Here is a 16,090-nt window from a genome sequence, read left to right on the forward strand (position 1 = left end):
AAAAAAATACAGTTGCAGTTAATACTGAAATCCTTACCGTACTGAGTGAGAGTGCAAGCAGTGCTAATCGGAGCAGACTTGACAACTTGCCATTCATATCGCCTTGCTGTGAAGATAGTTGCAATCCTTGCCTATAGCACATCTCTGCGGCTACCATCAAACCCTGAGATTTATATACTTCTGCCAGCCACTAGGGGGAAACAGAGATTAAAGGATGAGCATAAACTGCTGTTTGTTTAACTCACTCGGTGATGTTGACTGAGTAACATTAGGTAATGTTTGTGGTAAACCAGGTTCTGGAATACAACAGAGGTGGGAAAAGTACATTTGTATGATTAAAACAGATAAATTAATCTGTTTGTGCTAACATTGGTCTTTAAGTGATGTTTCAATGACAGATTTTTTCTGGGTTATAGTCAGGTATCACTTCCTCCAAATTGTATTAAAAAATACAACTTAATCTCGCCGACACTTCAAATTATTAATAATAGGTAAACTAAGAAATATTACCAATATGCACAAAAATTCCACCCAAGGGAATGTGTCACACAGTTTCTATTTTTAAAAACACACTGAATTTTGAGCTTGAGTCCTCACGAAGGTGAAATGAAACAGTTCTGCTGGATGAAAGAATTTTTCATTCAGAGTATTATCAGCATTAAGCACTTACAGGTCTAATAAAGCACAGCCCTGGGTGAACAGTAATAAAATTAAGGTCCAAAGGGGAATCACTTAAAAGTTTGGCTGGGGCCTAATAGGGTCTAACTTATTGGTATGGAATTTACAGGGTTTTCATGGCGAACAGCCAGCATTCCCTGCCATTAAACCTCTGAATCTGACTGCAACTTCAGGATTTAGCGCAATCACAGAAATGCTGAAGTTACAGTCTGTCATTCACTGCTCCGCCACAGATGGCGTTGTGGACCACTAACCCACACCACTGCGCCCCACCCCCCCCAACCCTTCCACTAGAGTCAACAATCAGCAAAATCAATAGATTGTGCAATAACCTCCCCTTTTCTGTTCTGATATCCCTCTTAGAAACCCCATAAAGAGTTATGCTCTGGCAACGAGGCGTAACTGGGATAGAAACCCTGTAAAAAGTTATGCCTTGTCAATGAAGCGTAACTGGGGTTTTAGTGGCGACCCGAGAACTGATATGGTTCTGAAGAAAATAATTTTATATTTGCGAAATGTTGTTAAATGTCATCATTATGGCTAAGTACTAGTTTTTTTTAAAAAAGTTTCTTCATTCTATTTCTGCTTCTATCATAACCCATGTGCATGTCCCAATCTTTATTTTGCTCCCTGTGAAATTTTTAAAAAGTGATTTAGTTATTAGTGCTTTTCATTTCCTGGAAGGCTGTGAGAATTCTTTAATGTGATTGGTTGCTTGGGCAGCTTGATGCCATCACTGCAACTTTACACTGGGAATCCCCATTAAACAAGAGACTCAAAAAGTCACACCACAGAGATCACTAGATCTCTCTGAGACTTCCCTTTATGTCAGTGGTGAGCACCCTTGTTTTGTTGCCGACAGCAAAATTAGGACTGTTGATATCTGAAATCAGTGTTTCAGAAGTCCAGATTTCTAGACTGCCTCACCTCTAAAATATATTAAACTGAAATAGAAAATCCATATCTAATTTGGGACTGGTGTGGGAGGGTGAGGAATGTGCTGTCCAGGGACTCCACTCCTGACCCTGCCAAATTTAGCGGGATCATGGCAAGGTTCCTTGATTTTAATATAAATCAAATGGTCTTCTGCGCCATTTGTGGCAGATCTTGAATGCCCACCTGCCCGAAGAGACCACAAGCTAATGAAAATATTTCTAAAGAGACAGTACAACACATTCACTCTTGCATAGAACTATATAGAATATACAGCACAGAAAGGGGACATTTAGCATAACCAGTCCATGCTAGCTTTTATGCTCCACTCAAGATCCTTTATTTTTCAGCTCTACATGACAATTCTTAAAAATAACATTTAGATGGTTCTCAGAATGTTAATTTGCAAAAAAAAAACAATGATTGAGTACAGAATACTGAGGTTTAAAATTGCTGATGTTTTAGGTTAAGGATGTTTTCATCTGGAATACAGAGTCCAATGAACAGAATAATAAACAAAAAAAGTTTTTTTTTTAGATTCCTGCCCTGAAACCTAGTGCTTAGACAACCATAACAATAAATCAAACTTGAAAAGGATGATTACAGCAAGTCACAACCACAAACAAAACATACATGCCAAGCTGTTACTGATGTGAAGTTCGACATCACAGCCTTCTTCAGCTCTTCTAAAATTGTATCTGGAAGCTGCTGGTGTGAAAGCAAGAGCTGTTCACATTGAACCTGTCTCAGTAATAAGAATACCATTGGGTGGTCTGGGTGTCTCTTTAGAACCTAGGATAAATGAGTCCATCAATAAAAAAAGTGCTTGGTGATTTAAAGAACATCTTTAATTCATACACTTCCTCTCTCCCTTCAGAAATCTCCTTTTAAGTTCTTTGACCAAGATTTTAGTCACACCTCCTAATATCTCCTTCTTTGGATCAGTATCATATTTTTGTCCAATTACATTTGTGTTTTCTTTATTACCCATGGGATGTGGGCATTGCTGGCAAGGCCAGCATTTATTCTGATCTCTAACTGCCCTTAAAAGGGTAGTAATGAGCTGTCTCTTGAGCTGCAGTCCTTGTGGGGTAGGTACACACAGTGCTATTAGGGAAGGAGTTCAGGGATTCTGTGAAGCATGTTGCATTATTTTCCTACATTAAATGTACAATGCAGGTTGTTGTTGTTACATTAAATCATAAACTGTCAGTAGTATATTAGAGTTGATGATAGGACATTTTCTTAAGTCTCTAGATCTGAAACCACATACCAAAATTTTGACTGATGGCAGTAATGCCTCAATAAAATGAACACCCAGGTCACTGTACTCAAGATGACAGACTTAAAAAAAAATTCACGGAAATAAGTATATATTTTGTTGTCAAGTTTTGGAATCTTTTGGCCTAAAATTATCAATACAGTCATCAACCTGCAGAACAATATATTGTTGCATATATATGAAGCTGCTGTTTGAATTATACAATACTTTGGTGCAGAAGGCTTCAGCTTCAGAGTGCCTGCCCATTTCTTTTAATCCAGTTGCAGCCTGTTGTAGAGACCAGTTCTCCAGGGCTCGAAGGTAGAGAGCTGGTATGCTCTTCTCCATTTCGACTATAAAATAACACAAATATAAGAGTGATATACCAAAGAGAACACCTTCCCCTCAAAAAATACCACAAAACTAAGGAATAGCACAGATAACAGATATAACAGGCTAATGTAGAAGACAACTGAAAAATTTACAAACATTATACATGTTATGACTAGTAGGCACACTAGGGAGCCATGCAAGAATGACACTGGAGAAGGCAAATCTTAATTAAGGCTCTGAAAGTACGAATAAAATTTCAAGAAATAGTGAGCGTGAGGTAAAAGGATGGATAGGCAATTACATGCATGTTGAAGCAAACAGTCTTAGTGATCGATTGGATTTGAAGTTCAGCTCAGAGTTTATGGAACACTGAAATGAAAGAATACAGACAAATCTTTATAGACATCTTACCATGTAAGTTAAAGTTGTAAAATGCATCACTTACCCTTTTCTGTGATGGTTGTAACAAACATCTCCTCTAATGCTGTTTGCTTTCGTTTTGTATCTTGTAAATGTGATAATGTATTTTCCATGTGACAGGCTGCCATTAAACTGGCCCAAACAGCAGGATCGTCTGCAAAATAAAAGTTAGTCCTGTATATAAAAAAGGTAATTACTTATATCACCCTAAGTACCAGGCAACAGCATTCAATATTTTTGTATGCTACAACATGTAATATAGCAGAATGATATCAGCAGTAAAGCAGACTTCAAGGTCTAAAAATTGAGTTCTAAAGCTAAGTTTATCTTAAAAATAAAATTATGACAAAAGGAGAGATTTTTTTATTTTAGAAGCCAAAATCTTAATCAAGCCATTTAAAAAAAAAACAGCAGTATAATAATCCTTGTTACTTCAGTTTTTCACTTGGTATGTTTGTTCAATTGGATGTCATCAGCCTTATTGGTAGAAATTTGGCCAATCAAGGTTTATCTGCAATAATGGTTATTCTGTGCTTTTAAAGTGGCTGAACGGCCATTTAATGGCTAGGTATGTTATTAGTGCTGTGCAAAGCAGGAAGATAAAGCAAATTAAGCACAGCAGTGAATGCAAAAAAGCCTGATTCACATACATGGTTATTTCTAGATTTTACATGTAGAAACATTAAGCCATAATTCAAGGTTTAAAAACTATCTGCATTGTGGTTTGTACTGAAAAATCATATTTAAATTAATTCCTTGGTTAGTTATAATCCTCTTTACACTTGTAACAATTGTGGAAGTAAATGGTGGCGTAATGGTAATATCACTAAACAAGTAATCCAGAGGCCCAGGCTAATGCTCTGGGGACATGGGTTCAAATCCCACTACTGGTGGTATTTAAATTCAATTAATAAATCTGTAATATAAAGCTAGTATGAGTAATAGTAACTATGGCAGCTATTATTGATTGTTGTAAAAACACATCAGGTTCACTAATGTCCTTCAGAAGGAAATCTGTCATCTCTGGCCTACATGTGACTCCAGACCCACAGCAGACAGAGTTCAGAGATGCTGCCATACCTGCTGAGTATTCCCAGCATATTCTGTTTTTATTTCAGATTTATAGCATTCGCAGTATTTTGTTTTTGTAGCAGGATTTGGGGATCAGGTTCACAAGCCATGAATGCACTACCTCAAGTGGATACGGTGATTTGAAAGAAGCTAACAATACATTGCCTCTGCTTCAGTCACTGACACTGGCAATGATGACTGATAGATGGTTGAAGAAAAGTGGATTATGTGAACAGGACAGGCACATGGGTTTAGGACTGCCCCTTGTACAACAGATAAACACCAACACAGGCCTCTTGTGCTGAATGCTGTGTTTCCATTTTGTAATTCCTATGTAACGCTGTGATATTATTGTTTAAAAAAAGTTAGCTGATATGGTAACCTGTCGCCTCAGCTGACTCAGTTTCAACACTACTTAGTATAGGGTGGTTGCTCATCACCCAGCACTAGAAACTGTTAGATAAATAGAGTCACGTCATACTTAATAGTGAGTTCATGGCCAATATGTTCAGTGTCAAGCAGACTGATAACCAATACAGAGACATGAAATCTGTACTGATAACAGAACCAAGGATATGGATTTATTGGAACATCTTGTGGACCATTGGAGGGTTCATCAAGCTCTTTGAGTCTGGTAATCTTGGTAGATTAGTGTCAATTTTCTATTAAATTTACCATGAGGGCCCCAAGTTTAATATGTGCAGATTTGCAAAAGCTAAAAGATGCACTGCAGAAACTCACCAAGGCTCCTTTGGCAGCACCTTCCAAACCCATGACCACTACCATCTAGAAGGACGAGGGCAGCAGACACATGGGAACACCATCAACTGCAAGTTCCCCTCCAAGCCACTCACCATCCTGACTTGGAAATATATTGCTGTTCCGTCACTGTCGCTGGGTCAAAATCCTGGAACTCCCTTCCTAATAGCACTGTGGGTGTACCTACACCACAGATTGCAGTGGTTCAAGAAGGCAGCTCACCACCATATTCTCAAGGGCAATTAGGGATGAGCTATAAATGCTGACCTAGTCAGTGATGCCCACATCCAGCAAATGAATAAAAAAGAAATTGCCTTCCAATAATGGAGAATCTCGCTGAATTTTCAATAAAAATGAACCCAGAGTTAGAGCCCAAGCTATGCTTTGACAACAAAGAAAGCAAAGCAACACTCATATCAAGTAGCTCATGAAGCCAAACTAAGGGTAACATGAAGATTTCATGACTAACTGGATAAACAAAAGAATATCTAATGCTAATAATGGAGGAAACAAAACAGTTGGTACGGAGAAACCATACTACATAGAACTGTCAAAATATTTTGAATGTAATAGAAAATCTCCCCATTGGTAACCTAAGGCTATTTTAACACATACTGCTTTAATTTGAAATACAGACTGGTATTCTTACCTGGATACAGGTGGACTGCTTTTTGAATAGTCTTTAATGCATTATCCTTTTTATTGTCTGCTGCATGTTTACCTGCTGCCAACTGATTTACAGCACTGAACAAAAGTGCATTCTAGAAGAGAGATCAAATTTCAGACACAATAAACCATGAATGTTTGTAAAGTGTAAGTTTTTTTTCTAAGTTGCAATTTGAAATTTTAGTCTGGAAAATAAACAAAAAACAGCATAATTATTGCTTGTGTTTGAATTTACCTTTGCATGATGAGAACTTAGAATCTGTGCAATATTGCCAGCCACTGCCCCAGCCTACAGAGAAAAAAAATGTTTGAGAAGGTCAAGATACTGTTTCTGCTCATAACACTACATTAAAAACTGAAATGACATAATACCAAAGTTTAGCAGTTCAATTCAGGTATCTTTTTCTCTACTAAGAGTTTTACACATATTGATGAACTAGTTACATTTGTTTATGAATTATTTGCAGGAACACCTCTTAATACAAAGAGTGTACTGGTGCAGCTTATATGCTCTTATGACTGCTTTAGAGCAGGAGGCATTTCTGAGTATGTGGGTGTTATATTCCAGACAGCCAGCTGGTGAAGGATGGTACTGGAGCCAATCTTTATACATAAATGCTTATGAAAGTATAGAGTGGCATATTACAAATATATACCTCCTAACCCAAAGTTCCAGTCTGTGGATGGAATTTTATGCTAGCAGGATTTTACGGTCCCGCCCAAGTCAATGGACTTTTGAACAGCTCGCTGCATTTTACGGCCCTTCCCCATCTTGGAGGCTGTAAAATTCCATCCTGTGTCTGTTTGTAGGAGCACAAGTGAATCCCCAGTTAATGTCCACTGCCTGCATACAATTAAACACAATTAATATATAATTAACAGCAGGGAGGTAGTAGGAGTTCTTGCAATACCTGGAATTTAGGGGTGTGGTGAACTGCTTATTGGGCAAGGGAGAAATCTAGCTGTGTAGACCTCAAGGAAAGAAAAATAAACAACCTAGAATTTTTTCAGCAGTGCCTCAAGTTCACTCACTATGACCACAATGTTCTCTCCAAGATGTGAATGTGCACAGCCAACAGGAATGTATCACACAGCGAAACAAACAGGTCGCTCACAACTTTTGTCAGTTCAACTAGAGAAATTTCCAGCATAATGCAAGTCATGATTTTTAAAATGTAAACTGCCCATGGACAAAAAATAGAGCTGAGAGAAATTTGTAACTCATCCAGTACAGAGAAAATACTGGGATGTGGGTTGTGCTTCATCACCTTCCCTTTGGCTTTACTATAATTAGCATCCTTGAGAGTTTTCTGGTGCGCTAAGGGCTTACAGATTAATTGGAATCTTCCAGTGATGAACAGATTAGCATGGTGACTATCGGATGCCTCTGGATGCATGGTGTTTATGAAGAGCATGATATACATAGAGGTTTGTTAGGAGACATCAGCTCCATTTCCAGCTATGAATTTTGCAGAGACACTATACTTCAAGCCACAATTCCCCAAGGAAACAATTTAACACATAATATGTGTCATATCTCTCCCTTTTTTTTTAACTACTGTAACAGCAAGTAACTGGTGCACATCATGGTAGAATATTCTAATCTCTGTACAAGTAGACTAATATTGCAACCTCCATCCCGACCTCTCTCACAAGTCCAAGGATTCAACAATGATCCTTGGTGAAATCCCTGGAGCACCACTGGCAGCAACCACCACTCCCAGTGGCGCTGCTGGCAATGGGGAGCTGCTGGCCTGATTGGCTGGCACCTCTTGGCAGGTGGGATTTCTGCCTAGAGGATTCTAAGTCGCGAGGCAGGCCCAACGCTGGCTGATTAAGTGCTTGAGAGGCACTTAAATCGATCAGGCGGGCCTCCTGCACGGAAGTCGAATGTGTTTGTCCATTCAAATCACATTCTTCTGTGCTGTCCTATTCGTCTGACACCATCAACCCCAAAATTTGTTGTGATTCCCAAACAATTTACCTAAAGTATTTCATTTACCTCACCATAAGCAGCCAAGAGTTACCCAAAACACAAGGAGTTCTCTTGCTAGTAAAGTATCAGAAAAAAATATATCCTTTAACAACAGGATTTTAAACAAAAATATAAATAACTTACTTTTGCCATTTGGGGAGTATGTTGAGGAACAAGTCTGGATAATAATGTCCAAAGAGCAGGGTCAGCTGGATTGCTGGGAAGGAATTATTTAAATGTTTGTAATAGAGTTTTTTTTTACAGTTAACCTACATATACACTTTTTGAAGAGTTTAGGTTGCATGATATTGAGACCTGGAAGTTGCATAAGACTCCCCAAATACGAATGAGTCAATAAATTTCAAAATTGAGATCACTTCTCACAGCAACAAGAAGTGGGTAAAATAAAGCTTATATGCAGAATCTACTTTTTGATTAGAGAATTTATATTACACCAACTAAGATGCCACCAACAATAACTGGCAATGACTGAAGGCAACAGTCTTCACAGGTTCCAGGTAAGCAGAGACCAGATATAATGCTGTGAAATCTGCCATAAGGACATGCAGCATAGGCAAGGGGTGGAATTTAATGTTCCCAATGTGAGTTCTGCTCACCGGCTGGAGAACTGGTGGGAAAGCCATGTCGCTTCAGTGGAGCGAGGTGCAACCAAATTTGCCTCTCAGCTCTCCAGTGACCTTCTCCAGGCCGGCTGCTCTCCATTGATGGCAGCACCACCAGGAACAGTGGCTGCTCCTGGTTGTGCTCCAGAGACTTCGCTGGGGATCGTTGCTGGGTCCTTGGATTCAGGTGAGTGGGGGTCGCAGAGGCAAGGACAGGGGTTGGCTTTCAGCAGCCTATCCCTCTTCTCAATGCTGGGGCCCTTGATTGGGCACATAACACCTGACAATGAGGGACCCCTGCATCTGCTGCCAACCGTACCCATCCCAGGCAGCAAACCCAATAGGGTTGCCATGCAGCCTTCAGGAGGCATGGGAAAGCCATGTGGCTTCCAGTTAATTCCATCATTAAATTCCAGTAGGCTCAGGGATAATTAGTGTCAATTGACTTATTAATGGGCCCAATTGACATAAACTCACTTGGGCCCCTTTCCATCTCATGACTTATTCAGAGATTTTTCCACACCTGAGACTGTCTCTCAGCCTCTCCTGCGATTAAGCAGCTCACCACCACCTTCTCAAGGGCAATTAGGGAATGGCAAAAAATGCTGGCCCAGCCAGCAAAGCCCACATCCCATGGATTAATTTTTAAAAAGTGGGCCTGACCATCATGTTTCCTGCTGTGACGGAATAGATTAAATTCCGCATAATGCTAAAGGCACCTGTGATCAACTGCACATTCTTACCTGTTCCCACCTCCTTCCAGCCACTCTGCAATTCTGGCCTATGAAAGATTATACCCTGATATGCAAAACAAGGCCACTCGCTTTGTAACTCATCAGCACTACTTACACTGTCAATGAACAGTTGGTAAGATGCTGGAGCTGCTTCATCACTTGCCTGCAGACCCCATTTCATGCCATCACTTTAGTTTGCTATCATTTTGTTTTTCCTATCCTTTCCCATGCTTCTCCCCTTTCAGCTTTGGGAAAGGATGGAGCTGTAAATAATGATCATAAATTCACCAAGTAAAACTGCATGCACTCAACACACAAGTTTCAATTGAACTTTGCACTTATTTCTAGCTATTTCTGATGAAGTTGTAATATTTAGATTACTGAGTCTGTACAGCTTGCTTTCTGATGTACATAAATTCACCCAAATTCTCGGGTGTGTCCTTAAAATTGATTCAGTTTTGTAAATCAATCATTCTGTTCATGTCTCAATTTTTTTGATTAAAATCTGTTTTATTTTAAGTGATCATTAATGATTTTGGAGAAATTCACATCATGATGCATCTCTGCAGTCCTTCACTGAATGCACACTATTAAACTACTCTAAACATTAAATAAGTTATATAATTCTTCCATAATGGTTTATAAGGAAAACTTTAGCTTTCTATTAATCCCCTTAAGATAAGCATCAAATACAAATGCAATTCTGAATGATTAGGAGTAATAAATGTAATTTAAACCAAATGTTTTAAATGTCAAGCTACAAGGGCAAATTTGGAATAGCTTTGAACAGTACTTGAATTCCAACTAAATTTCAGCCTTTTCATTAGACTGTGTCCCAACATTTAAAATTTCAAAATAGATAGCAATGCTGAGAGTTAAAAGTAGTGTTGAAGCTATGAAGACAGGATCTACTGTAATAACAGAAATAATCAAAATTGCACAAGCAGTATATATGGTAATTATTCTGTTGTTAGGATATAAATTATACTACATGTATATAACTAAAGGTCGTCACACACATTTCAAATTATCTGTTTTTAGTACAAAAATTACAAATTCTCATCTGTATATTAAAGTGTGGGTTTTACATTCATTTTCCTTACCTATGAATAGCTTTGGCTGCCTGTCTCTGCACAGCTACACTGTTAGCTTGCAAAGAAAACATCCCTGAAGAAAGAAGGCAGGTTTCATAGGTTGAATTGATTGTATCCGAATGTTTGAACAGTTCATTAAGTGCTGCTGTAGTGAGGGTGGTATCCTTCTTCGACAGGCCCAGAGCACACAAAGCCTGAAGACTTTCCAAACTGGGCTCTTTCAGCATGGAACTTTTAAACAAATTAAACAAAAAATTGAATTAACAGAACAAAATTAACTTTGCAATTTATACTATTCTCTAATGCAAGCATTCAAGATTGACAGCCTTTCATCATCTATTTATCTAATACATCTAAAATGATTAAATACATGAAAGCAAGAAAGGACCGAGGAAGAAGAATTCGCTTGGTGCCTTGTCTCTTAAACTTTATATACAGTGAATTATTTTTCAAGTGCTGCCACTGTCATTGAGTAAATCTTACAGCATTTTGTATCCAAAACACAGGTCCAAAAACAACAATGAGACAGAATGACCAATTAAAGGGTCGGTAGGGGTTAAAGGTAGTTACTTAGGCTGGCAAAATATGGGAAGTGGTGCTGGGATTACTGTTGTTAACCATTTACATAAACAATATGGACTTGGGAATCAGAAGTACAACTTCAAAATTTGTGGATGACACTAAATTGGAGGATATAGTTAATGCCAAGGCAGACTGCAACAAAAAACAAGAATACATTAATAAACTTGCAAAATGGGCATATAATTAACAAATTATTTTAATATAGATAAAAGTGAGGTGGTGCATTTTGGTAGGAGGAATAATTTTAGTTGCTATTTTGCCTCCTTCCCCCTCAAACAGTTGGGACCTGTATTGGAGCCTCAATGTTTGCACTATGTTTATTAACAGCATAGATGATGGGGCAGAAAGCCACATATCCAAATTTGTCAATGCCACAAAGATAAGCAGCATTCTCATGCTGGTGACGGTCTGGAATGCACTGCCTGGGAGGGTGGTGGAAGCGGGTTACCTCACATCCTTTAAAAATTACCTGGATGAGCACTTGGCACGTCATAACATTCAAGGTTATGGGCCAAGTACTGGTAAATGGGATTAGGTAGGTAGGTCAGGTGTTTCTCACGTGTTGGTGCAGACTCGATGGGCTGAAGGGCTTCTTCTGCACTCTGTGATTCTAATAGTGTAGATGGAAGCATAAAATTACAAAGAGATATTGATAGACTAAGTGAATGGGCAAAACTGTAGCAAATGGATTTGAATCGCGGCAAATGTGAGGTCATCCACTTTGTTTTTCTGTCCTTTTTAGATCCAGTATACTTTCAAAAAAGTGAATCATTAGGAACTGTGGAGGTCCAGGAACATAGATCATTAAAATGTCATGAACAGGGGCAGAAAAGAAAATCAAAAAGATTAATAGAATGCTGGTCTTTATATCATGAGGCATAAAATACAAGAGGTTTGAAGTTAAGCTTCAGCTATACAAAGCCCTAGTTAGGCTACATCTGGAGGTCTGTGAACCACACCTTAGAAAGGATATACTGGTCTTAGGCTGAGTGCAGCTTGGATATACCAGAATGGTATCTGGACTTCAAAAGGTTAAATTATGAGAAGGCATAAACAAACTAAGGTTGTATTTCCTTGAATTTAGAAGGTTAGGGGTTGATCCGATTGAAATTTTCAAGATGTTAAAAGGGAGCAGTTGGGCAGGGAGAGAGAAACAATTTCCACTGGTTGGGGAGTCTAGGACCAGGAACATGAGTCTAAAAATTAGAACCTAGATCTAGAAAATCAGAAACACATCTGCACGCAAAGGGTGAGAGAAGTTTGGAACTTCCTTTCACAAATGGCAATTAATACTGGATCAATTGTAATTTTTAAATCTGAGATAGATAGACTTTTGTTAGCCAACAGGTACTAAGGGATATGGGACAAAGGTGGATATATGGAGTTAAACTGTAGATCAGCCATGGTCTCATTGAATGCTAGGAGAGGCTTAAGGGGCTAAATGTCTACTCCTGCTCCTAGATTTGGAAATGGAATTAAAATCATGCCAAAACTAATGGGGCTGAAGATTTCCTGTCTTTACTGGCTGCAAATGGTTTACACTATAAGTTGGGTGGGTTCTCAATTTAGTTCATAGTAGGCAGGGGCCCATGTTACAAAAGCAAAGTACCACAGATGCTGGAAATTTTAAATCTTAAAAACAGAAAATGCTGGAAACACTCAGCTGATGAAAGGTCAACAAGCTGAAACATTAACGCTGTTTTTCCTTACACAGATGCTGCCAGGCCAGCTGAGTATTTCCAGCATTTTCTGTTTTTCTTACCCACGTCACAAAGCTGTTCTAAACTGATATCAATTGTCAATTTGGGGGAGATGGTGGTGTGGTGGTAATGTCACTGGACTAGTAATCCAGAGGCCCAGGCTAATGAGCTGGGGACACTGGTGTAAATCCCACCATGGCAGCTGGTGGAATTTAAATTCAATTAAGAAAATCTGGATTTGAAAGCTAGTCTCAGCAGTGGTAACCATGAAACCATTGTGGATTGTCGTAAAAACTCATCTGGTTTAATAATGTCCTTTATGGAAGGAATTGGTGGTCATCTTCCGAGATTCTATAGACTCTGGAATAGTTCCTACAGATTGAGGGTAGCTAATATAACCCCACTATTTAAAAAGGGAGGTAGAGAGAAAACAGGGAATTATAGACCAGTCAGCCTGATGCCAGTAGTGGGGAAAATTCTAGAGTCCATTATAAAAGATTTAATAGCTGATCAAGTGGAAAACAGTGGCAGAATCGGACAGAGTCAGCATGGATTTACGAAAGGGAAATCACGCTTGGCAAATCTACTGGAATTTTGCAAGGATGTAACTAGTAGAGTTGATGAGGGGGAGCCAGTGGATGTGGTTTATTTGGACTTTCAGAAGGCTTTCAACAAAGTCCCACATAAGAGATTGTTATGTAAAATTAAAGCGCATGGGATTGGGGGTAGTGTATTGAGATGGATAGAAAACTGGTTGGCAGACAGGAAACAAAGAGTAGGAATAAACAGGTCTTTTTCCGAATGAAAGGCAGTGACGAGTGGGATACCGCAGGGATCGGTGCTGGGACCCTAGCTATTCACAATATATATTATACAAAGCTGGGTGGGAGGGTGAGCTGTGAGGAGGATGCAGAGATGCTTCAGTGTGATTTGGACAAGCTGAGTGAGTGGGCAAATGCATCGCAGATGCAGTATAACCTGGATAAATGAGAGGTTATCCACTTTGGCAGCAAAAACAGGAAAGCAGATTATTATCCGTATAGCTATAAATTAAGAGGGGAAATGTGCAATGAGAGCTGGGTGTCCTTGTACACCAGTCACCGAAGGTAAGCATGCAGGTGCAGCAGGTGGTAAAGAAGGCAAATGGTATGTTGGCCTTCATAGCCAGAGGATTTGAGTACAGGAGCAGGGATGTCTTGCTGCAATTATACAGGGCCTTGGTGAGACTACACCTGCAATAGTGGGTGCAGTTTTGATCTCCTTATCTGAGGAAGGATGTTCTTGCTATAGAGGGAGTGCAGCGAAGGTTTACCAGACTGATTCCTGGGATGGTGGGACTGACATATGAGGCGAGATTGAGTCGGTTAGGATTATATTCGCTAGAGTTCAGAAGAATGAAGGGGGGGGATCTCAAAGAAACCTATAAAATTCCAACAGGACTAGACAGAGTGGATGCAGGAAGGTTGTTCCCGATGGTGGGGGAGTCCAGAACCAGGGGTCACAGTCTGAGGATACGGGGTAGACCATTTAGGACTGAGATGAGGAGAAATTTCTTCACCCAGAGAGTGGTGAGCCTGTGGAATTCGCCACCACAAAAAGTAGTTGAGGCTAAAACATTGTATGTTTTCAAGAAGGAGTTAGATATAGCTCTTGGGGTGAAAGGGATCAAAGGATATGGGGAGAAAGCGGGAACAGGCTATTGAGTTGGATGATCAGCCAAGATCACAATGAATGGCGAAGCAGGCTCGAAGGGCTGAATGGCCTACTCCTGCTCCTATTTTCTATGTTTCTATGAATCTGTCATCCTTACCTGGTCTGATCTACATGTGATTCTAGGCTGATAGCAATGTGGTTGATTTTTAGCCTATTAAGCCATTCAGTTCAAGGGCAATTAGGGATGGACAATAAATGCTGGCCTTGCCAGCGACACCCACATCCCATGGAAGAATAAATAAAATCTCATTCAAAGGACAAAAGTATGGGTGGTTAATGAACTATCATAGTTGTGCATTGAGGAGTGCTCATCTGAAATGGAGTCTGAAGCTGAAGCATATTGTTTGGATAAAGTAGGTCATTTACATTGCAGATGGCTGTCCTGTATTTAACCTAATAGTGTTTAATGTTGACACTGAATGGCTGAAACTGGAAAATGTTTTATTACCCAGCACTCATGTCAATTTGACTTTATGAGCACAAAAATTTAATAAAAATTTAAAAACACATTTACAAGAAATCTTGATCCTTATTGTCAAACAAAAGATAGGTAAGTTCATGGAAGTTGAAAAACATGTTCCAGGAGAAATGGTTAAGCTGTAGTCACTGATGTCACTTTGCTCATAATTTTCATTGTTTTTATCTTGTGCTTTCTAATAGTTGAGCATTCCTTTTATTTCTCTACCCTACATTTCTTAGGATAACAAACAAAAATAAGAAAAGGTTAATGAAGTCATTTAGGTTGCCTGATCAGTTAATAGTATATTTTGGACTATACATATACACACACAATGTACTATATCAATTCTTTTCCGCCTTTTCTTGAAGTTCCTGCTAGAGTAAGAACATAAGAAATTGAGCCTGCTCTGCCATTCAATATAATCATGGCTAATCTTCTACCTCAACTCCACCTATCCCCATGTTCCTTAATTCCCTTACTATCCAAAAATCTATCAATCTCTGTCATGAGGACATCCCTTGAAACCTACCTCTTGGACCAAGTTTTTGGTCATCTGCCCTAATATTGCCTTTCATGGCTTGGTTTCAAATTTTGCTTTATAACACTCCTGTGATGCACCTTGGATGTTGAATTACATTAAAAGGTGCCATATAAATTCAAGTCGCCATTGTTATTGCAAAACTTAAGTCAGAAATGTGGTACAATACTCAGCATTCATGCAGATGAGTGTAGCTTACTGCAACAAAAATCAAAAAGCTCTAATAACCTAAGACAGAGCAGTTTGCTTGATCAGCACTCCTGCCACTGCATTCAAAACCAACTGCTTCCTTGCTGGCACATTTTGATCGCAGAATGTACGATCGTAGTAGGATCATAAAGAAAGCCTATCATCATCATCATCAGATCAATTACATAAGGACAATAAATACAAACTTGCTAGGATCACTCGCACCACAAAAAGAGAGAAAATAGAAACTGCTGCTTAAAAACTGCATGGACATCCAGATCTTATTTCAAAGCCATTTAGTTTTGTCTTTTCTTGTGCTCTAAAGTGTACAAGTGCTCAGCGACATCAAAAATCTATAGGA

At 39.1% G+C, this 16,090-nt stretch overlaps 1 protein-coding gene across 1 annotated transcript in view; it reads right to left on the bottom strand.

The window, feature by feature from the left end:
• skic3 (SKI3 subunit of superkiller complex) overlaps positions 1-16,090 on the bottom strand; it is a 111,788-nt gene that overhangs the window by 9,705 nt on the left and 85,993 nt on the right. The window contains exons 31-38 of the mRNA XM_078565414.1: positions 10,557-10,778; positions 8,241-8,313; positions 6,357-6,410; positions 6,105-6,216; positions 3,651-3,779; positions 3,101-3,225; positions 2,245-2,403; positions 38-190 (exon numbers count right to left, since the gene is read on the bottom strand). Of these exons, the coding sequence (XP_078421540.1) occupies positions 38-190; positions 2,245-2,403; positions 3,101-3,225; positions 3,651-3,779; positions 6,105-6,216; positions 6,357-6,410; positions 8,241-8,313; positions 10,557-10,778 (1,027 nt within the window). The remainder of the gene's footprint in view (positions 1-37; positions 191-2,244; positions 2,404-3,100; positions 3,226-3,650; positions 3,780-6,104; positions 6,217-6,356; positions 6,411-8,240; positions 8,314-10,556; positions 10,779-16,090) is intronic.

This window comes from Cetorhinus maximus, chromosome 2 (assembly GCF_964194155.1).
Source record: "Cetorhinus maximus chromosome 2, sCetMax3.hap1.1, whole genome shotgun sequence".
Classification (NCBI taxonomy): Eukaryota; Metazoa; Chordata; class Chondrichthyes; order Lamniformes; family Cetorhinidae; genus Cetorhinus; species Cetorhinus maximus.